Below are 22988 nucleotides of genomic sequence, written 5' to 3' on the forward strand. Positions count from 1 at the left end.
AGTAGAGAAGGGAGGGGAGAGGCTCTGACAGCATGCGAGAGCCTCAACACCAAGTAGAGAAGGAAGCCGCTGGGGAGGAAATGACAGGATTGGCCACTGGAGAGCACTCAGGACGGCCCTCCCCCACCCACACACCTGAATTGAGGTGCAGGGCACCCCGTAGGGCAAGAGGGAGGCGCTTTGGGATTCCCAAGTTGTTATGTTGAGCATGAAACAGGAAGAAGCCATTGCGAGGTTCTGACTCGGACTAAGCAGACATGTTTTCCAGACTCTTTGCACTGTAAATAATATGCACAATAAAAACACCTTAAAGACAAGGAGGCGTGGAGCTAAAAAACGAAAAAGACAAAGAACGATGACACAAAATAATTACAAATGGCAAAGCTCTGATCTAGACAACTTTATTGGAAGATTTGTGTTTCAGCCGGATCACGCTGAGGTTCCATTGGATGATTGTGGGAGCAAGTTGTCTCCTCTGCAGAAGCAGCCTGTGTCTCAGATACTTTATATCGGGTTCACACACTGCAAGAGGCACTTAGAGAAGCAGCACTTCTTCACCCCTGGGCACTCAGTGTCATGAGTACAGCTGTTCTTCATTCTTTTAGTACATTTGAAAATTTCTTGAGGGCACTTTTTAGGCTTTGCTGTAGTAAAGATGGGGGACAACACATAAGCATTATAATTTTCCTTTTAAAAAAATGTTCTACCAATAAAGTGACCCACCCCTAGCCACATGGCTCATTTTTCAAAGCCCTGAAGATGATCATCTAGGGATCGCCTAGTCAGGGACCTAAGTGAATGAGATAAGTTAGCAAGCAGATATGGAACATCATTGCATGCAATTGCCAAGCCACATGAATAACAACAACAACAACAACAACAACAACAACAACAACAACAAATTATTATTTATACCCCGCCCATCTGGCTAGGTTTCCCCAGCCGCTCTGGGCGGCTCCCAACAAAATATTAAAAATACGATAAAACATCAAACATCGATATACAAGATTGCTGGATCTAGAGGGATATGGAAACAGGTATGGATGGCATGCATATCTGTGGCATGATAAAGTAAAAGTACACAGAGGCGTCCTAAACCATTCCATAAGAAAGCCACTATATGAGGTTTGGATCAGGTATAAAGAAGTGTTAGAATGGAAAACTCCATGGTGGCTTTCACCAGTAGAATCAATCTCAGTAAAAAGGTTAAATATGAAAGACACCTGGCCTACGTAATACGTAGTACTAAAGGGAGTTGCTAATGGAAGATGATGGAGGGCTGAGGATGAAACCATATGCAGAATTATGTGACAAATTAACAGGCCGGTTACAGTACCATCAGATCAATGATGTTTTTAATAAAGACAAAAATAATAATGGCTTTGGAATCTCAAGATCAAAGCTGGAAACCGAGTTGCTGGAGGGTAAAACAAAAATCTTATCAATAATGTATGATGTATTGTTGGAATGGCATACAAAAGATGAAGTCAAGGAGGTTATGATAAAATGGGCAATAGACATTGTGCATAATATAGAATTAGATACATGGTCTAGATTATGGAATACAGGATTAAAATTTACTGCATGCATGACATTGAAGGAAAACATAATGAAAATGATGTTTAGATGGTATTTGACTCCAGCCAAGTTAGCTAAAATGTATAGAATGAGGAACAAGAATTGCTGGAAATATAATGTTAAAAATGGTGATTTTTACCATATGTGGTGGACCTGCAGCAAGGTTAAAGTCTTTTGGAATCCTATATAATAAAGTGCAAGTGTCTCTGCGTCCAATTGTCCCGTGTGTCCCTGGGTTACTGCGCATGTGGCCCAGGGACACAGGGATTGGACAGCAGAGACTGCACACGCGCACTCTCCCCCCCTGCCTCCTCCAACCGCCGCTCCCGGCTGGAACGGCAGGGAAGCGAGGGTGGAGGCCGGCGGAGGCCTCCTCCTCACAACCCTCCCTGGCCCGTGAGAGGAGCGGCAGGAGGCCGCGAAGCAGCGGCGGCGAGGTAGGCGTTTGTGTCCCGCGTCCTTCCTGTCGGCGGCTGCGGGAGAGGAAGGAAGGAGGAGAAAGCAGCGCTTTCTCCTCCTCCGTTCCTGTCCACCTGCCGCCGACAGCAAGGACAGGTCCCAGGGTCCGGAGAAGCGCTGCGCAAGCGCTTCTCCGAACCCCAGGATGTTCTAGTGCCCGTTATTGAACGGGCTGAAATACACTAGTAATATATATATGAGTTAAAAAGAATGTTCAGGTACACCTTTCCAAAGAGACCTGAAGCATTTCTATTAGGAATAGTGGGAGAGGAAATACCAAAAATAGATCAGAAACTGTTTATGTACGCTTCTTCTAAAAGTCGGATAGTTGTTTATTCCCTTGACATATGGTGGGAGGGCGTTCCACAGGGTGGGCGCCACTACCGAGAAGACCCTCTGCCTGGTTCCCTGTAGCTTCACTTCTCACAGGGAGGGAACTGCCAGAAGACCCTCGGAGCTGGATCTCAGTGTCCGGTCTGAATGATGGGGGTGGAGACGCTCCTTCAGGTCTACCGGTATATGAGTGCTCTGGACTAGCTTTGCCTGGTATTCTGCGCTTGTTTTGCCAGCTGCAAAGCACTATCTGCCAGCCATGTTTCATGCCCTGACCCCCGTCTCTCGCTCATGCCGCCTCCTCAAGCTACTCACCTTCGGCTTCGGGACCCCAAACGGGAAAGCATACACTCTTGGAATGGATGGGTTAAGCCTGCCCACAGATCAGGCATGGTCCCCAGCAAGCTGGATCAGGCCAAAGTATGATCGAGTGCAGCCTTCTATATCTCAGTGGCCAATAATATGTGCCTATGAAGCCCAGGAGCAGGAAAGAGACACAAAACTCTTTCCCCACTCATGGACTCCAACATCAGCAGTAGAACAGACCCCCATGAGAAGGTGGGGGACTCTCCTTCCTTGGGGGTTTTTAAGTTGGGTGGTCATCTGTCATGGATGCTTTAGCTGAGAGTTCTGCATTGCAGGGGATTGGGGCTGGGTGGTGTTCAGAGTTTGATTCTATGATCTCCTGTGAGGAGACGCATTCTGCCCTTTTAATATTTGACGTTTTATTATGGTGTTTTTTTTACATTTGGCTGGAAGCCACCCAGCGTGGCTGAGGAAAGGGCAGGGTATAAATATCATTTGTATTATTTTATTATTCATTATTGAATTTGTATACCCGCAGGTCTCCGGGTGGTTCACAGGATAAAATCACAATATAAAAATACAGAATAAAAGCAGAAGCAACTGAATAACACGGTGTTATGAACACCCCCACCCAAAAAACCCACCATGTTTTACAAGGGCATTGGGTGACAATCAACAAAAGGCCTGGTTAAAGAGGAACAATCTTGCCTGGTGCCTAAAGATGTATAATGAAGGCGCCAGGCAAACCTCCCTGGGGAGAGCATTCCATAAACGGGGAGCCACTGCAAAAAAGGCCCGTTTTCACATTGCCACCCTCTGGACCTCTTGTGGACGAGGCACATTAAGAAAGACCTAGCAGAAGATGATATCCACAAATAATAATATTCTGGAGATCCCGAGTCATAAGATGGCTAGATTGGCCTCTACTAGAGCAAGGGCCTTTTCAGTACTGGCCCCAACCTGGTGGAACGCTCTTTCCCATGAGACCAGGGCCCTGCGGGATTTGTCATCTTTCTACAGGGCCTGCAAGACAGAGCTGTTCCGCCTGGCCTTTGGGTTAGACTCAGTCTGACCCCCTGTGTTTTCCTCCCTCATGGCTTGGATTTATGGACTACTTGAAATGAGGCTGCATTTTAAATTTTAATACTGTATTTTAATCTGTATTTTAATTAATTGTTTTATTGTAATTCTGTTGGTGTCAGCCGCCCTGAGCCTGGTTTTTGACTGGGGAGGGCGGGGTATAAATAAAAATTTGTTTATTTATTATTATTATTATTATTTATTATTATTATTATTGCTGCTGCAGTAATATCATGACCAGTAGCTATTGACCATAGAAAAGCAGAGCAAACCTAAGCATTGTACAGTGATACAAAATACCATACCATACCTTTCTGTGTATCAAGACATTCCGACCCCCAAAAAGCAAAGCAGCATTTCTGTTTTCCTGGACAATCAGCATCTTTATTGCAGTCATTAAAATTTTTAACATCTTGTTCATGATCTGGTGGACAGTGATCTGGTTTCACTGCAACAGAGAAAATTCAAGATATCAGATGAAACAAGGCTGTGCTGCAGAAATGAGACTCCGCTTAATTCTGTCACTTAGTGCCTGCTTGTATGTTGCCAACTCTGAGTCTGGCATGGAGAAACTGAGGATACTTATTGGGGATGCTGAATAAATCTTAAAGGGGTTTCTAGACTGGAGGCATCCCTCCCAAAAGCCCCACAAGAAAAGCATGCGGGCTCCAATTTAAAAGAGAATCTTGAATCAATCAATAAATAAAAAATAAATAAGAATCCTTCCAGTAGCACCTTAGAGACCTCTAAGGTGCTACTGGAAGGATTTTTTTAAAAAAAAAATTTGACTACGTCAAACCAACATGGCTACCTATCGATAAATAAACTAGTTGTATTCAACTCACGGAAGGGCCATATAGATCTCCCACGGGAGGCAATACTTGCAATAGTCCTGTACAGTTGTAAGGATCGGAGGAATGATCCCTGCTCTCCTCCTCTGATGCTGTCCAAGGGGTTCTCCCACACCCCAAATGCCAGTGGGGGAGGGGGAGCTGCCTTCATCATTTGCATAACGCTGTCTCCTTATCTGCACAAGTTTTATCAAGCCATTGATTCCCAACACTTGGGATGGGAAGTTACTGTAATAACATCTTTCAGAGCAATTCTAAGCACAGGAAGCTGACAAAAAACTATGCTGGCATAAATTTAGGGGGCGTAAACTACCCCAGATCTGGAACGCACTCAGGGCACCAGGGAGGGAGTAGAAGAGTTTGGATTTGATATCCCGCTTTGTCACTACCTGAAGGAGTCTCAAAGCGGCTAACAATCTCCTTTCCCCTCCTCCCCCACAACAGACACCCTGCGAGGTGGGTGGGGCTGAGAGACTTCAGAGAAGTGTGACTAGCCCAAGGTCACCCAGCAGCTGCATGTGGAGGAGCGGAGACGTGAACCCGGCTTCCCAGATTACGAGTCTACCGCTCTTAACCACTACACCACACTGGCTCTCTGGCTCTCAGTAATGCCGACTGAGTCTGCTGCTGCCTGGCAAAGTAGAAATAGGAGCGTAGAACCACCTAAAGCCAAGATTCCCTTGGGATGATGCCCACCTGTTAACATGCAAGGGACAGTTCCCAAGCGCCCTTATCGGGTGTGTACGAACTGCGAGGTCGGACAGACCTAGCTCATGGGAAAGCAGTGTGTGATCAACTGCACAGGAATGCAAATGGACAGGAGCTGGTGCAGAAAGCCACACTGAGTGTGGCAGCCAACCAGAATGCATAGTGTGGTACACACCCCAGGCATACCCCACGACGAAACCCACCCATCACGCAGCCACATGAAGGCCAGGTAAACGAAGGCACGCGGAGGATTACAACACACTCTGCACTGCACATTGCACAACTCACAAGCAGCCCAGACATCCACATAGGTTGCCACCCCCACTCCACCCCCCCAACACATGCCCACAATATCCCCCCTAGAGGCAGGAACTGGAACACCATACCATTCACAGGCTGGAAGCAGGCTTTGCCACAGGGGCCCGGGCAGCACTTCTCTGAACTTGGGCAGTGGGTGTCATTAACGCAGCTGTTCCCAACAGCTTGCCCATGGCAGATGGCATCATTGCGAGGACAATCCCCAAGTTTAACTTGGAACAAAACAGAAAAAAGAAGAATTTCAGTGACACCAGTAAGAGCCCAGGAGTAGCTAGGAGCATTTTTTCCCAAGAGAACAAAAGAAGGGAGAAGATGCAGAAACAAATGGAGAGAAGACCTTGGCAGTGCAAAGAAAAATAAAACTATATATTTTCCCCAACATGTTTCTGACCTCTTGGCTCTTCTTTGGGGTCAGCTGGTTTCATCCAAAGGATAAGAAAGATGCACACCTACAATCTCAAAGTTGCATAGATATTATTTGCGGAGACCCAGATGTACTACTAGGATCCAGATATAATATCAGCAAATACCGTCCATCTTCTCCTCGCATTTAATTTGCTAATTTCTTTATATATATCCATCTCCCACTTTTCTGGAGAAAGTCACAAAGCAGCTTGCATAGAAATATTAAAACAATGGGCATGAATTAAAACTGCTGAATGAAACAGACAAGCACAGCAGGAGAACCACATTCTCTCCAGCTGCTTGTGTTAGGAAGTAAACGCTCACAAAAGCCCATTTGGGAGCCCCAACACAACAGGACATTTGTGAGTGGTTCCCTTCAATACTTACTGCCAAAATAAGGACGGGCCTCTGTTGTGGCACAAGTCGATGGTGCCACTTGGCACAGGATGAAGAAGCCAATGAAGATGAAAAGGCTGGTCGACCTCATGGTGCTGTTAGCAACTGCCCCTCAGTCGGCTGATTCGAGATGGCCAAGGTGGGCATTTATATATCCTTTGGCACATAGCTTTGGAATGGAGGGGCCACAAAGCATTCTCTCAGTAACATGCCAAGGGTCTTGTTTTTCTGGCTTTTCATGTTGAGGAACAGGTAGATTGTGTCCAAGGCCCATTTAATTACCAATTTAGCAGACATTCCACCTCTCAGGGGAGTCCTGTAAAGATGAAACAACTGTTTATGGGCTAGGAGTCTTCAACAGAGAATTCTTGGCTCATCAAAAAGTTCCCAAGATTCCTCAGGGGAAGCCATAGTGGCAGCTGAACGAATATAAAAGTGGTATCATTTGGCAGTACAGAGATGCTCCAGGTATTCTTCTAATCTGTCTCCTACAAGCTACAAGTGGGGACATTACTCAACTGGTCAATTACATTATACAGTATATAATCTGTATTATTTTTTTCTTACGTGACTCCAAGTTAAAGGTGGAACAGACAGTATTCCCAAATAATTCCACGAAAAGCACAGGATTTTGGACAACGGTAATGTGCGGGTGGCGCTGTGGGTTAAACCACAGAGCCTAGGGCTTGCCGATCAGAAGGTCGGCAGTTTGAATCCAGTGACGGGGTGAGCTCCCTGCTCCTGCCAACCTAGCAGTTCGAAAGCCCGTCCAAGTGCTGGCGGGAAGGTAAACGGCGTTTCCGTGCGCTGCTCTGGTTCGCCAGAAGCGGTTTAGTCATGCTGGCCACATGACCCGGAAACTGTACGCTGGGAAGAAAAAAGCTGCAAAATAATGGAGCCCCCACAAACAAACACTACCCTATTTTGCCATTTTGCTAGACGATACTCATCCAGATTCAAGCTGATCATCACCTTGATTGCCATGAAGCCTTGAAATCTTTTCAGACATGGAGAAAGATTCTAAAAAGGCTGCCTCTTAAAATCAAGGATCCATTGGGTAGCCAATGTGGTGATTTCCAAATGTCATACTACTGTATGACTTCCATCATCCCCAACTATTGGTCTTGCTGGCTGCTGCTGGTGACAGCTGTGGTCCTATGACACTGGGATAAAACCACTTTGGCTAATGCTCTCCCTCTAACAGATGTACCGATTGGACTCAGAGGGTGAAGGAAAGGGCAGTGGCAGCACCAGATTTATGTATAAGCTAAACAAGCTCTAGCTTAGGGCCCCACACTCTTGGGCCCCCCAAAAAAAATTAAAGAAAAAAACCTGGATGTACATTTCCAAAACAGACATATTTTGTTATGTGCAAAGAGCTTTAGATACCTATTAGGTCCATAAATTACCATGTAGCATATATTCAACAACAAAAAACAGCAACAATTTGTTGTTGACAAAGGACAGCTGGACACATGTTTTATCGTATTTTTAATGTTTTGTTGGGAGCCGCCCAGAGCGGCTGGGGAAACCTAGCCAGATGGGCAGGGTATAAATAATAATAATAATAATAATAATAATAATATATTATTATTATTATTATTATTCATGTGGCTTGGCAATTGCATGCAATGATGTTCCATATCTGCTTGCTAACTTATCTCATTCACTTAGGTCCCTGACAAGGCGATCCCTAGATCAGTGTTTCTCAACCAGTGTGCCTCCAGATGTTTTGGGACTACAACTCCCATCATTCCTGACCACTGGTCTTGCTAGCTAGGGATGATGGGAGTTGTAGTCCCAAAACATCTGGAGGCACACTGGTTGAGAAACACTGCCCTAGATGATAATCTTCAGGGCTTTGAAGAATGAGCCATGTGGCTAGGGGTGGATCACTTTATTGGTAGAACATTTTTTTAAAAGAAAAATTATAATGCTTATGTGTTGTCACCCATCTTTACTACAGCAAAGCCTAAAAAGTGTCCTCAAGAAATTTTCAAATGTACTAAAAGAATGAGGAACGACTGTACTCATGACACTGAGTGCCCAGGGGTGAAGAAGTGCTGCTTCTCTAAGTGCCTCTTGCAGTGTGTGAACCCAATATAAAGGATCTGAGACGCAGGCTGCTTCTGCTGAGGAGACAACTTGCTCCCACAATCATCCAATGGAACCTCAGCGTGATTCGGCTGAAACACAAATCTTCCAATAAGGTTTTCTGGATCAGAGCTTTGCCATTTGTAATTATTTTGTGTCATCGTTCTTTTTCTTTTTCGTTTTTTAGCAATTTATACTAAGCAATTGTCAGAGGTTTTTGTGGCTACTCTTGAGTAACGACGCTCCACACCTCCTTGTCTTTAAGGTGTTTTTATTGTGCATATTATTTACAGTGCAAAGAGTCTGGAAAACATGTCTGCTTAGTCCGAGTCAGAACCTCGCAATGGCTTCTTCCTGTTTCGTGCCCAACATAACAACTTGGGAACCCCAAAGCGCCTCCCTCTCGTGCGCCTCAATTCAGGTGTTGGGGGGGAGGGCCGTCCTGAGTGCTCTCCAGTGGCCAATCCCGTCATTTCCTCCCCAGCGGCTTCCTTCTCTACTCGGTGTTGAGGCTCTCGCATGCTGTCAGAGCCTCTCCCCTCCCTTCTCTACTTCCTGATTCCTTTAATCTGATCCCCTACTGCACTTGCTCGAGCTGATGAGCCAGGGCCGGCACGTTCACTTAGGCGAGCTAGGCGACGGCCTAGGGTGCTAGAAGGTTGGGGGCGCTGACGCGTCCCGACTCCCGCCTACCTGTGCCTGCGCCTGCCTGCCTGCCTGTGCCTGCCTGCCTGTGTCTGCCTGTGTCTGCCTGCCTGTGCCTGCCTGCCTGCCTGCCTGCCTGCCTGGAATTTGGAGCACCCAGCAAGAGTCATGAAGGAAGGGGAAAAGGTAAGGTACGGCGAGAGGAACTACCCTCGGAGCTGTGGATGACTGTTAATGACTGCAATTGGACTTACAGGAAAAAGCAAGGGGTGAGATGGCTAAAAATAGCTTTATCATGTAGAATGAGATAAGAATCCAGTGTCCTTGTCTAGACCAGGTCTCTTCATGGTTTTAAGCTTGGTGATGAGTTGCAATTCAGCAACTTCTCTTTCCAGACTGTTTCTGAAATTTTTCTGTAATAAAACAACTACTTTGAGATCTTGTATAGAATGTCCTGGGAGATTGAAGTGCTCTCCTACTGGTTTCTCTGTCTTGTGATTTCTGATTTCTGATTTATGTCCATTTATCCTTTGGCGTAGGGTTTGGCCTGTTTGTCCAATATAGAGAGCTGAAGGGCACTGTTGGCATTTGATGGCATACACAATGTTTTTTTTAAAAAAAAAAGTTTAAAAATCAACTTTATTTAAATTCCATAAAATACAACACCATAAAATACATATTAGACACAACATTGTATAGATCTTAATATACAGTATATGCTTGTTCCGATAAAAGAGAATATTAACTTCCCAGTCACTTCACATCACTTATCTTATATATTCATTTTTTACATCCGTTACTTTCGTCTAGTATTTGTATCCTAAATTTTTATCTTCTTTATTTTCCAAGCTCTAATTTCCTCATGACCGTCTAATTTAAACAGATCATCAACTCAGTTTTTATACCAATTTTTTAAAAAATACTCTTCTACAAACCCCCATTCCAATTTGGATTTCTGCTTAGAAATATTTCTGATTGCTGCCGTCATTCTTTCTAAATTCATAAACTCAATCAATTTTAATTGCCAATCTTGTATTGTAGGTAATTCCTTCTTTCTCCATTTCTGAGCAATCAATAATCTTACTGCTGCACACGCATATATATATATATATATTTCTATTGTCTGGCATATTCTCTGGTATTATGCTCAATAATAGATATTCCGGCTTTTTCCCAAAGGTGACCTTTAACATTTTTTTCATTTCCTCGTAGATTTCCCCCCATAATTTATAGATTCTTTTACAACTCCACCAACAATGGAAATAGTTTCCTCCCTTTTCATCGCACTTCCAGCAATTATCTAAGCCATTTTTGTATATTTTTGCTAATTTATTCGGGGTCAGATGCCATCTATAAATAATTTTCAAGATGTTTTCTTTTATATTCGCACTGGCCGTAAATCTCATAGATACCTTCCATCTATGTTCCCACTGCGATATATAGATCGGTCTTCCCAGATCTTGTGCCCATTTGGTCATCACCCCTTTTATTTCTTCATCCTTCAATTCCCATTCTAGGAGGAATCTATATATCTTTGATAGTGGTTTCTCCTTATTTTCTATTATCAACTCTTGCAATTTTGATTTCCCAATTGTAAATCCTATTTTTTTATGTTCCTTAAAGAGGCTTTGTATCTGTAAATATTGCAGTCAACTGCTGCAATATTGTTTAATTTCTTCGTATGTTTTTAACTTCCATTGCCCCTCTTCACTTACCAGAATGTCTTGATATGTCAACCATTTTTCTTTCTTCAATTTTTCCCTAGAGCCGTCATCTCAAAAGGAGAGGCCCACCAGGGTATTTTTGGTTCTATTAAATTTTTAAATTCCTGCCAGATCTTAAATATTGATTTTTTTAATAACATGATTGCCAAATTGTTTATGTTTTCCCTTCTCTGCCTCTAATAAATATGTATGCCACCCCCCCTATGTTTCTAAATCCTTCCACCTCTAATAATTCTTCGTCCTCTAATATTAACCAATCCTTGAGCCAACACAAACATGATGATGCATAATAAAGTCTCAAATCAGGAACCCCCCACTCCCCTCTTTCCGTGACATCTGTGAGCAGTTTATATTGGATTCTTGGTTTCTTATCCAACCATACGAATTTACTCAGCCACAAATAAAGGATGGGTGACACCTGGCTTGAGAGCAGTACATGTGAAAAGGAACTAGGAGTCTTGGTAGACCACAAACTTGACATGAGTCAACAGTGTGATGCAGCACCTAAAAAAGCCAATGCAATTCTGAGCTGCATCAATAGGAGTATAGCATCTAGATCAAGGGAAGTAATTGTACCACTGTATTCTGCTCTGGTCAGACCTCACCTGGAGTACTGTGTCCAGTTAAGGGGTGATATGATAGCCATGTTCAAATGTATTAAAGGATGTCATATCGAGGAGGGAGAAAGGTTGTTTTCTACTGCTCCAGAGAAGCAGACACGGAGCAATGGATTCAAACTACAAGAAAGAAGAGTCCACCTAAACATTAGGAAGAACTTCCTGACAGTAAGAGCTGTTCGGCAGTGGAATTTGCTACCAAGGAGTGTGGTGGACTCTCCCCCTTTGGAGGTCTTTAAGCAGAGGCTTGACAGCCATCTGTCAGGAATGCTTTGATTGTGTTTCCTGCTTGGCAGGGGGTTGGACTGGATGGCCCTTGTGGTCTCTTCCAACTCTATGATTCTATGCTGGACCAGACGAGAAGTCCCTCCCCCCCCCCCAGCGAACGCAGCACCACTGAGGCATAGTTTGCCGAGCTATAGAAAACAGTAGGGAAGGTAGAAAAAATATATGATTGAATAAAAATGATGGTGGCACTCGTTATATAGCACTTCTATATAAAATTATAGGAATTTGTTACAAATATGCACCTTTTGCACATTTTCTACACAATAAAAAGAATAAAAGAAAATTATGTTTTGAATAAGGCAGGCCATTGATTGGACTGAGCATAAGGTAGCTCCTCCTCATTTCTTTTTACAAATACAAGGGATTTGGGGGAGGGAGACAGAGTAGGAAAGGAAGGCTATGAATTAGCCAGTGTCATTTGCTTACTTGCTTTCACATGTGTTTGAAATATGATTGGCCGGGGGGGGGGCGCCAGAAGGTGATCTCGCCTAGGGCGCAAAAAACCCTATCACCGGCCCTGGGTGGCCCTGTGGGTTAAACCACAGAGCCTAGGGCTTGCCGATCAGAAGGTTGGCAGTTTGAATCCCCGTGACGGGGTGAGCTCCCTGCTCCTGCCAACCTGGCAGTTCGAAAGCCCGTCAAAGTGCAAGTAGATAAATAGGTGCCGCTCTGGCGGGAAGGTAAACGGCGTTTCCGTGCGCTGCTCTGGTTCGCCAGAAGCGGTTTAGTCATGCTGGCCACATGACCCGGAAACTGTACGCCGGCTCCCTCGGGCAATAAAGAGAGATGAGCGCCACAACCCCAGAGACGTCCGCAACTGGACCTAATGGTCAGGGGTCCCTTTATGTTTTTAATGTGCTCAATGTGAGGCTTCTCTGTACCTAGGCCTACAAAATTCACCTGTGCAGAGGTATCCACAATGGCTGCCAATGAGTTTCTGGACCATGGTCTTGGTCTTGTTACTAACCTAGAACTTTGTGTGCCAATTTTTTGCAAGCTGTGAGGGGAAGAAAAAAGCTGCAAAATAATGGAGCCCCCACAAACAAACACTACCCTATTTTGCCATTTTGCTAGACGATACTCATCCAGATTCAAGCTGATCATCACCTTGATTGCCATGCAGCCTTGAAATCTTTTCAGACACGGAGAAAGATTCTAAAAAGGCTGCCTCTTAAAATCAAGGATCCATTGGGTAGCCAATGTGGTGATTCCCAAATGTCATACTACTGTATGACTTCCATCATCCCCGACTATTGGTCTTGCTGGCTGCTGCTGGTGACAGCTGTGGTCCTATGACACTGGGATAAAACCACTTTGGCTAATGCTCTCCCTCTAACAGATGTACCGATTGGACTCAGAGGGTGAAGGAAAGGGCAGTGGCAGCACCAGATTTATGTATAAGCTAAACAAGCTCTAGCTTAGGGCCCCACACTCTTAGGGGCCCCCAAAACATTAAAGGAAAAAACCTGGATGTACATTTCCAAAATAGACATATTTTGTTATGTGCAAATAGCTTTAGATACCTATTAGGTCCATAAATTACCATGTAGCATATATTCAACACAAAAAAACAGCAACAATTTGTTGTTGACAAAGGACAGCTGGACACATAAAGGGCCCCATTACCTTCAATAGCTTAGGGCCTCATCAAATTTAAACCCAGCCCTGGGCAGTGGTGCTGGAGGCAAAGGGGATGTAGTGTTGCTGAGATACAGGGGCGTAGGAAGGGGGGCAGAGGGGGCGGTCCGCCCAGGGTGCCACTCTGGGAGGGGTGACAAGATGGCCCCTGCCCCCCCAACTGTATAGCGGCCGAGGGCGCACACAGTCCGTATGGGCGCCACTCACACGGCATTGGTACAGGCTGATGCTCAAGCGCACCGTCCGTACGGGCCACGCATACGGTCGCTGTGCGAGAGAGGCAACCCATACGGACTGCACATGTGTGGCATCCCATACGGTCGCCGCACATGCGCAGTCCGTACGGGCTGCGCCGCCCCGGGTGCCAGAGAGGGTTCCTCCGCCACTGCTGAGATATCGGGCCTACAGAGATTGACTTCACCAAGATTATCCCAGCCTCAAGTCTGGAGCTAATACAGGTTGTCCACACATTGGCAAGGTAGAGTTACTCAGAGTGAACTGACTCAATGAGGAGCCCTTCAAGGATGTTTCAGTGGTGCCTCATCTCTTCACGATGGAGGCTTGGGGTATAAACATTTGATCATCTGATTATCCAAAGTTGTTGTTGTTGTTGTTTAGTCGTTTAGTCGTGTCCGACTCTTCATTACCCCATGGACCAGACCATGCCAGGCGCCAAAGTTACGAATCATTAATTGAACTAGGGTCTGATAATTGTGTGTGAAAAGAAGAATCCTATGAATTTGTAATGCAATCTGGGATCTTCTGCCCCGTTCCCAGCTTAACAGATTCCATCTCCCTTGTGCAATAATGCAAATGTCACTTTTAATGCTCCATAAAAGAATAGCAAACATTGTTTCCTGAAAGAATGTTGCATCGCAGCTGACCCACTCAAAACTACTCATTCCCGCCGTGACCCCCCACCCCCACCCCAATTTCTGAAAAGGACAGGGGTATTTTTTCGTGCTGTTGCATTTTGGCTGTATGTTCTCTTGTGTAATTTTGGTGGTTTTCTGAGCAAAAATTCCTGGTTTTTTTTTGGGGGGGGGGAAGCAATGCTTCCTCGGCAGGGACATAAGTAACTATACAACCTTTCAAAGACAGCTGAAGGCAGCCTTGTGTGGGGAAGGTGGTTGGTTTTTTTTAATGTTCAATGTTTTATTATGTTTTACCATAAAGGGCGGCCTTTTATAGTCTTCTGCCAACGTTAGTTGGCCTTATTGTTTTTTGTGCTTGTCAGCGTTGTAGTTAAAGGATAGCCTCCCCCCCCCCAAAAAAGAAGCTCAGCAACTCTGTCCTCCCCCCTCCAAAAAAAACCCCAACAACCTTTGACTCTCTCCCCTAAATAAAACTCCTCCCTCCAATGACAATGGGTAGATCACTGCCAGTTTTTTTTAATACTGGGAGTAGATCGCAGTCTCTTGGGAGTTGGATGTGCCTACAACAGCTTCCAGGTCACGTGGCCAGCATGACTAAGCCACTTCTGGTGAACCAGAGCAGCGCACAGAAACGCCGCTTACCTTCCCGCTGTAGTGGTACCTATTTATCTACTTGCACTTTGATGTGCTTTCAAACTGCTAGGTGGGCAGGGGCTGAGACCGAACAACGGGAGCTCACCTCGTTGCGGGGATTCGAACCGCCGACCGTCTGATCGGCAAGCCCTAGGCTCAGTGGTTTTGACCAAAGTGCCACCTGTGCACCTTGTAAACTGGATTACATAGGCTAAAAGCCCTAACCATTTCTGGGGTTCTATTCAGCACCATCCAGCAGACTTAGTTTCTCAGATCATTGCTGAAAGGGGGAGGGCTTATAGAGAACAGCCCCCCCCCCTCATCAGCTCGAGCTCTTCGCAGAGCAGCAAGTACAGTAGGGGATCAGATTAAAGGAATCAGGAAGTAGAGAAGGGAGGGGAGAGGCTCTGACAGCATGCGAGAGCCTCAACACCGAGTAGAGAAGGAAGCCGCTGGGGAGGAAATGACGGGATTGGCCACTGGAGAGCACTCAGGACGGCCCTCCCCCCCAACACCTGAATTGAGGCGCACGAGAGGGAGGCGCTTTGGGGTTCCCAAGCTGTTATGTTGAGCGCGAAACAGGAAGAAGCCATTGTGAGGTTCTGACTCGTACTAAGCAGACATGTTTTCCAGACTCTTTGCACTGTAAATAATATGCACAATAAAAACACCTTAAAGACAAGGAGGTGTGGAGCGTCGTTACTCAAGAGTAGCCACAAAAACCTCTGACAATTGCTTAGTATAAATTGCTAAAAAACGAAAAAGAAAAAGAACGATGACACAAAATAATTACAAATGGCAAAGCTCTGATCCAGAAAACTTTATTGGAAGATTTGTGTTTCAGCCGGATCACGCTGAGGTTCCATTGGATGATTGTGGGAGCAAGTTGTCTCCTCAGCAGAAGCAGCCTGCGTCTCAGATCCTTTATATTGGGTTCACACACTGCAAGAGGCACTTAGAGAAGCAGCACTTCTTCACCCCTGGGCACTCAGTGTCATGAGTACAGTCGTTCCTCATTCTTTTAGTACATTTGAAAATTTCTTGAGGGCACTTTTTAGGCTTTGCTGTAGTAAAGATGGGTGACAACACATAAGCATTATAATTTTTCTTTTAAAAAAATGTTCTACCAATAAAGTGATCCACCCCTAGCCACATGGCTGATTCTTCAAAGCCCTGAAGATTATCATCTAGGGCAGTGTTTCTCAACCAGTGTGCCTCCAGATGTTTTGGGACTACAACTCCCATCATCCCTAGCTAGCAAGACCAGTGGTCAGGAATGATGGGAGTTGTAGTCCCAAAACATCTGGAGGCACACTGGTTGAGAAACACTGATCTAGGGATCGCCTTGTCAGGGACCTAAGTTAATGAGATAAGTTAGCAAGCAGATATGGAACATCATTGCATGCAATTGCCAAGCCACATGAATAATAATAATAATAATAATAATAATAATAATAATAATATATTATTATTATTATTATTATTATTATTATTATTTATACCCCGCCCATCTGGCTAGGTTTCCCCAGCCGCTCTGGGCGGCTCCCAACAAAATATTAAAAATACGATAAAACATCAAACATCAATATACAAGATTGCTAGATCTAGAGGGATATGGAAACAGGTATGGATGGCATGCATATCTGTGGCATGATAAAGTAAAAGTACACAGAGGCGTCCTAAACCATTCCATAAGAAAGCCACTATATGAGGTTTGGATCAGGTATAAAGAAGTGTTAGAATGGAAAACTCCATGGTGGCTTTCACCAGTAGAATCAATCTCAGTAAAAAGGTTAAATATGAAAGACACCTAGCCTACGTAATACGTAGTACGTATAGGGAGTTGCTAATGGAAGATGATGGAGGGCTAAGGATGAAACCATATGCAGAATTATGTGACAAATTAACAGGTCGGTTGCAGTACCATCAGATCAATGATGTTTTTAATAAAGACAAAAATAATAATGGCTTTGGAATCTCAAGATCAAAGCTGGAAACCGAGTTGCTGGAGGGTAAAACAAAAATCTTATCAATAATGTATGATCTATTGTTGGAATGGCATACAAAAGATGAAGTCAAGGAGGTTATGATAAAATGGGCAATAGACATTGGGCATAATATAGAATTAGATACATGGTCTAGATTATGGAATACAGGATTAAAATTTACTGCATGCATGACATTGAAGGAAAACATAATGAAAATGATGCTTAGATGGTATTTGACTCCAACCAAGTTAGCTAAAATGTATAGAATGAGGAACAAGAATTGCTGGAAATATAATGTTAAAAATGGTGATTTTTACCATATGTGGTGGACCTGCAGCAAGGTTAAAGTCTTTTGGAATCCTATATAATAAAGTGCAAGTGTCTCTGCGTCCAATTGTCCCGTGTGTCCCTGGGTTACTGCGCATATGGCCCAGGGACACAGGGATTGGACAGCAGAGACTGCACGCGCGCACTCTCCCCCCCCCTGCCTCCTCCAACTGCCGCTCCCAGCTGGAACGTCAGGGAAGCGAGGGTGGAGGCCAGCGGAGGCCTCCTGCTCACAACCCTCCCTGGCCCGTGAGAGGAGCGGCGGGAGGCCGCGAAGCAGCGGCGGCGAGGTAGGCGTTTGTGTCCCGCGTCCTTCCTGTCGGCGGTTGCGGGAGAGGAAGGAAGGAGGAGAAAGCAGCGCTTTCTCCTCCTCCGTTCCTGTCCCCCTGCCGCCGACAGCAAGGACAGGTCCCAGGGTTCGGAGAAGCGCTGCGCAAGCGCTTCTCCGAACCCCAGGATGTTCTAGCGCCCGTTATTGAACGGGCTGAAATACACTAGTAATATATATAATGAGTTTAAAAGAATGTTCAGGTACACCTTTCCAAAGAGACCTGAAGCATTTCTATTAGGAATAGTGGGAGAGGAAATACCAAAAATAGATCAGAAACTGCTTATGTACGCTTCTTCTAAAAGTCGGATAGTTGTTTATTCCCTTGACATATGGTGGGAGGGCGTTCCACAGGGTGGGCGCCACTACCGAGAAGACCCTCTGCCTGGTTCCCTGTAGCTTCACTTCTCACAGGGAGGGAACTGCCAGAAGACCCTCGGAGCTGGATCTCAGTGTCCGGTCTGAATGATGGGGGTGGAGACGCTCCTTCAGGTCTACCGGTATATGAATGCTCTGGACTAGCTTTGCTTGGTATTCTGCTCTTGTTTTGCCAGCTGCAAAGCACTATCTGCCAGCCATGCTTCATGTCCTGACCCCCGTCTCTGGCTCATGCCGCCTCCTCAAGCTACTGACCTTCGGCTTTGGGACCCCAAACGGGAAAGCATACACTCTTGGAATGGATGGGTTAAGGCTGCCAATCAGACCAGGCATGGTCCCCAGCATGCTGGATCAGGCCAAAGTATGATCGAGTGCAGCCTTCTATATCTCAGTGGCCAATAATATGTGCCTATAAAGCCCAGAAGCAGGAAAGAGACACAAAACTCTTTCCCCACTCACGGACTCCAACATCAGCAGTAGAACAGACCCCCATGAGAAGGTGGGGGACTCTCCTTCCTTGGGGGTTTTTAAGCAGAGGTTGGGTGGTCATCTGTCATGGGTGCTTTAGCTGAGAGTTCTGCATTGCAGGGGATTTGGGCTGGGTGGTGTTCAGAGTTTGATTCTATGATCTCCTGTGAGGAGACGCATTCTGCCCTTTTAATATTTGACGTTTTATTATGTGGTTTTTTTTTTACATTTGGCTGGAAGCCACCCAGCGTGGCTGAGGAAAGGGCAGGGTATAAATATCATTTGTATTATTTTATTATTCATTATTGAATTTGTATACCCGCAGGTCTCCGGGTGGTTCACAGGATAAAATCACAATATAAAAATACAGAATAAAAGCAGAAGCAACTGAATAACACGGTGTTATGAACACCCCCACCCAAAAAACCCACCATGTTTTACAAGGGCATTGGGTGACAATCAACAAAAGGCCTGGTTAAAGAGGAACAATCTTGCCTGGTGCCTAAAGATGTATAATGAAGGCGCCAGGCAAACCTCCCTGGGGAGAGCATTCCATAAACGGGGAGCCACTGCAAAAAAGGCCCGTTTTCACATTGCCACCCTCTGGACCTCTTGTGGACGAGGCACATTAAGAAAGACCTAGCAGAAGATGATATTATTTTTATTATTGCAGTAATATCATGACCAGTAGCTATTGACCATAGAAAAGCAGAGCAAACCTAAGCATTGTCCAGTGATACAAAATACCATACCATACCTTTCTGTGTATCAAGACATTCCGACCCCCAATAAGCAAAGCAGCATTTCTGTTTTCCTGGACAATCAGCATCTTTATTGCAGTCATTAAAATTTTTAATAGCTTGTTCATGATCTGGTGGACAGTGATCTGGTTTCACTACAACAGAGAAAATTCAAGATATCAGACGAAAGAAGGCTGTGCTGCAGAAATGAGACTCAGCTTAATTCTGTCACTTAGTGCCTGCTTGTATGTTGCCAACTCTGAGTCTGGCATGGAGAAACTGAGGATACTTATTGGGGATGCTGAATAAATCTTAAAGGGGTTTCTAGACTGGAGGCATCCCTCCCAAAAGCCCCACAAGAAAAGCATGCGGGCTCCAATTTAAAAGAGGATCTTGAATCAATCAATCAATAAAAAATAAATAAGAATCCTTCCAGTAGCACCTTAGAGACCTCTAAGGTGCTACTGGAAGGATTTTTTTAAAAAAATTTTTTGACTACGTCAAACCAACATGGCTACCTATCGATAAATAAACTAGTTGTATTCAACTCACGGACGGGCCATATAGATCTCCCACGGGAGGCAATACTTGCAATAGTCCTGTACAGTTGTAAGGATCTGTATTATCCAGGGAGGAATGATACCTGCTCTCCTCCTCTGATGCTCTCCAGGGGGTTCTCCCACACCCCAAATGCCAGTGGGGGAGGGGGAGCTGCCTTCATCATTTGCATAACGCTGTCTCCTTATCTGCACAAGTTTTATCAAGCCATTGATTCCCAACACTTGGGATGGGAAGTTACTGTAATAACATCTTTCAGAGCAATTCTAAGCACAGGAAGCTGACAAAAAACTATGCTGGCATAAATTTAGGGGGCGTAAACTACCCCAGATCTGGAACGCACTCAGGGCACCAGGGAGGGAGTAATGCCGACTGAGTCTGCTGCTTCCTGGCAAAGTAGAAATAGGAGCGTAGAACCACCTAAAGCCAAGACCCCCTTGGGATGATGCCCACCTGTTAACATGCAGGGGACAGTTCCCAAGCGCCCTTATCGGGTGTGTACGAACTGCGAGGTCGGACAGACCTAGCTCATGGGAAAGCAGTGTGTGATAAACTGCACAGGAATGCAAATGGACAGGGGATGATGCAGAAGGCCACACTGAGTGTGGCCACCAACCAGAATGCATAGCCCCATGTACACGCCCCAGGCATACCCCACGACGCAACCCACCCATCACGCAGCCACATGAAGGCCAGGTAAACGAAGGCACGCGGAGGATTACAACACACTCTGCACTGCACATTGCACAACTCACAAGCAGCCCAGACACGCACATAGGTTGCCACCCCCACTCCACCCCCCCAACACATGCCCACAATATCCCCCCTAGAGGCAGGAACTGGAACACCATACCATTCACAGGCTGGAAGCAGGCTTTGCCACAGGGGCCCGGGCAGCACTTCTCTGAACTTGGGCAGTGGGTGTCATTAACGCAGCTGTTCCCAACAGCTTGCCCATGGCAGATGGCATCATTGCGAGGACAATCCCCAAGTTTAACTTGGAACAAAAACACAAAAAAAGAAGAATTTCAGTGACACCAGTAAGAGCCCAGGAGTAGCTAGGAGCATTTTTTTCCCAAGAGAACAAAAGAAGGGAGAAGATGCAGAAACAAATGGAGAGAAGACCTTGGCAGTGCAAAGAAAAATAAAACTATATATTTTCCCCAACATGTTTCTGACCTCTTGGCTCTTCTTTGGCACCAGCTGGTTTCATCCAAAGGATAAGAAAGATGCACACCTTCAATCTCAAAGTTGCATAGATATTATTTGCGGAGACCCAAATGTACTACTAGGATCCAGATATAATATCAGCAAATACCGTCCATCTTCTCCTCGCATTTAATTTGCTAATTTCTTTATATATATCCATCTCCCACTTTTCTGGAGAAAGTCACAAAGCAGCTTGCATAGAAATATTAAAACAATGGGCATAAATTAAAACTGCTGAATGAAACAGACAAGCACAGCAGGAGAACCACATTCTCTCCAGCTGCTTGTGTTAGGAAGTAAACGCTCACAAAGCCCATTTGGGAGCCCCAACACAACAGGACATTTGTGAGTGGTTCCCTTCAATACTTACTGCCAAAATAAGGACGGGCCTCTGTTGTGGCACAAGTCGATGGTGCCACTTGGCACAGGATGAAGAAGCCAATGAAGATGAAAAGGCTGGTCGACCTCATGGTGCTGTTAGCAACTGCCCCTCTGTCGGCTGATTCGAGATGGCCAAGGTGGGCATTTATATATCCTTTGGCACATAGCTTTGGAATAGAGGGGACACAAAGCATTCTCTCAGAAACATGCCAAGGGTCTTGTTTTTCTGGCTTTTCATGTTGAGGAACAGGTAGATTGTGTCCAAGGCCCATTTAATTACCAATTTAGCAGACATTCCACCTCTCAGGGGAGTCCTGTAAAGATGAAACAACAGTTTATGGGCTAGGAGTCTTCAACAGAGAATTCTTGGCTCATCAAAAAGTTCCCAAGATTCCTCAGGGGAAGCCATAGTGGCAGCTGAACGAATATAAAAGTGGTATCATTTGGCAGTACAGAGATGCTCCGGGTATTCTTCTAATCTGTCTCCTACAAGCTACAAGTGGGGACATTACTCAACTGGTCAATTACATTATACAGTATATAATCTGTTTTTTTTCCCTTACGTGACTCCAAGTTAAAGGTGGAACAGACAGTATTCCCAAATAATTCCACGAAAAGCACAGGATTTTGGACAACAGTAATGTGCGGGTGGCGCTGTGGGTTAAACCACAGAGCCTAGGGCTTGCCGATCAGAAGGTCGGCAGTTTGAATCCCGTGACGGGGTGAGCTCCCTGCTCCTGCCAACCTAGCAGTTTGAATGCCCGTCAAAGTGCTGGCGGGTGGGTAAACGGCGTTTCCGTGCGCTGCTCTGGTTCGCCAGAAGCGGTTTAGTCATGCTGGCCACATGACCCGGAAACTGTACGCTGGCTCCCTCGACCAATAAAGAGAGATGAGTGCCACAACCCCAGAGACGTCCGCAACTGGACCTAATGGTCAGGGGTCCCTTTACCTTTTTAATGTGCTCAATGTGAGGCTTCTCTGTACCTAGACCTGCGAAATTCACCTGTGCGGAGGTATCCACAATGGATGCCAATGAGTTTCTGGGCCATGGTCAGGGCCTTGTTACTAACCTAGAAAGTTGTGAGGGGAAGAAAAAAGCTGCAAAATAATGGAGCCCCCACAAACAAACACTACCCTATTTTGCCATTTTGCTAGACGATACTCATCCAGATTCAAGCTGATCATCACCTTGATTGCCATGAAGGCTTGAAATCTTTTCAGACATGGAGAAAGATTCTAAAAAGGCTGCCTCTTAAAATCAAGGATCCAATGGGTAGCCAATGTGGTGATTTCCAAATGTCATACTACTGTATGACTTCCATCATCCCCAACTATTGGTCTTGCTGGCTGCTGCTGGTGACAGCTGTGGTCCTATGACCCTGGGATAAAACCACTTTGGCTAATGCTCTCCCTCTAACAGATGTACCGATTGGACTCAGAGGGTGAAGGAAAGGGCAGTGGCAGCACCAGATTTATGTATAAGCTAAACAAGCTATAGCTTAGGGCCCCACACTCTTGGGGGCCCCCAAAACATTAAAGGAAAAAACTTGGATGTACATTTCCAAAATAGACATATTTTGTTATGTGCAAATAGCTTTAGATACCTATTAGGTCCATAAATTACCATGTAGCATATATTCAACACAAAAAAACAGCAACAATT

General features: G+C 45.2%; 1 protein-coding gene across 1 annotated transcript; it reads right to left on the bottom strand.

Annotated features, from left to right (window-relative positions):
• Positions 1-385: 385 nt before the first annotated feature.
• On the bottom strand, positions 386-21431 carry LOC148685142 (uncharacterized). Its single transcript, XM_088674582.1, has 8 exons — positions 21315-21431; positions 20589-20732; positions 19195-19332; positions 15878-16012; positions 6426-6545; positions 5702-5845; positions 4067-4204; positions 386-644 (listed from the first exon to the last, which is right to left on the bottom strand). Exons 1-8 carry the CDS (start codon positions 21412-21414, stop codon positions 505-507), a joined length of 1059 nt encoding a protein of 352 aa, XP_088530708.1. The 5' UTR covers positions 21415-21431; the 3' UTR covers positions 386-504.
• Between the last annotated feature and the right edge of the window lie 1557 nt (positions 21432-22988).

This window comes from Zootoca vivipara, chromosome 7 (assembly GCF_965207765.1).
Source record: "Zootoca vivipara chromosome 7, rZooViv2.hap1.1, whole genome shotgun sequence".
Lineage (NCBI taxonomy): Eukaryota > Metazoa > Chordata > Lepidosauria > Squamata > Lacertidae > Zootoca > Zootoca vivipara.

Excerpts from the sequence above, each read along its gene's own strand:
- LOC148685142 (XM_088674582.1), bottom strand. The coding sequence starts at position 21,414 with ATGAGGTCGACCAGCCTTTTCATCTTCATTGGCTTCTTCATCCTGTGC. Across the intron at positions 19,333-20,588 it reads CTGCTTCCAGCCTGTGAATG|TGAAACCAGATCACTGTCCA; the intron begins GTATGGTGTTCC and ends TCTCTGTTGTAG. Across the intron at positions 4,205-5,701 it reads CTGCTTCCAGCCTGTGAATG|TGAAACCAGATCACTGTCCA; the intron begins GTATGGTGTTCC and ends TCTCTGTTGCAG.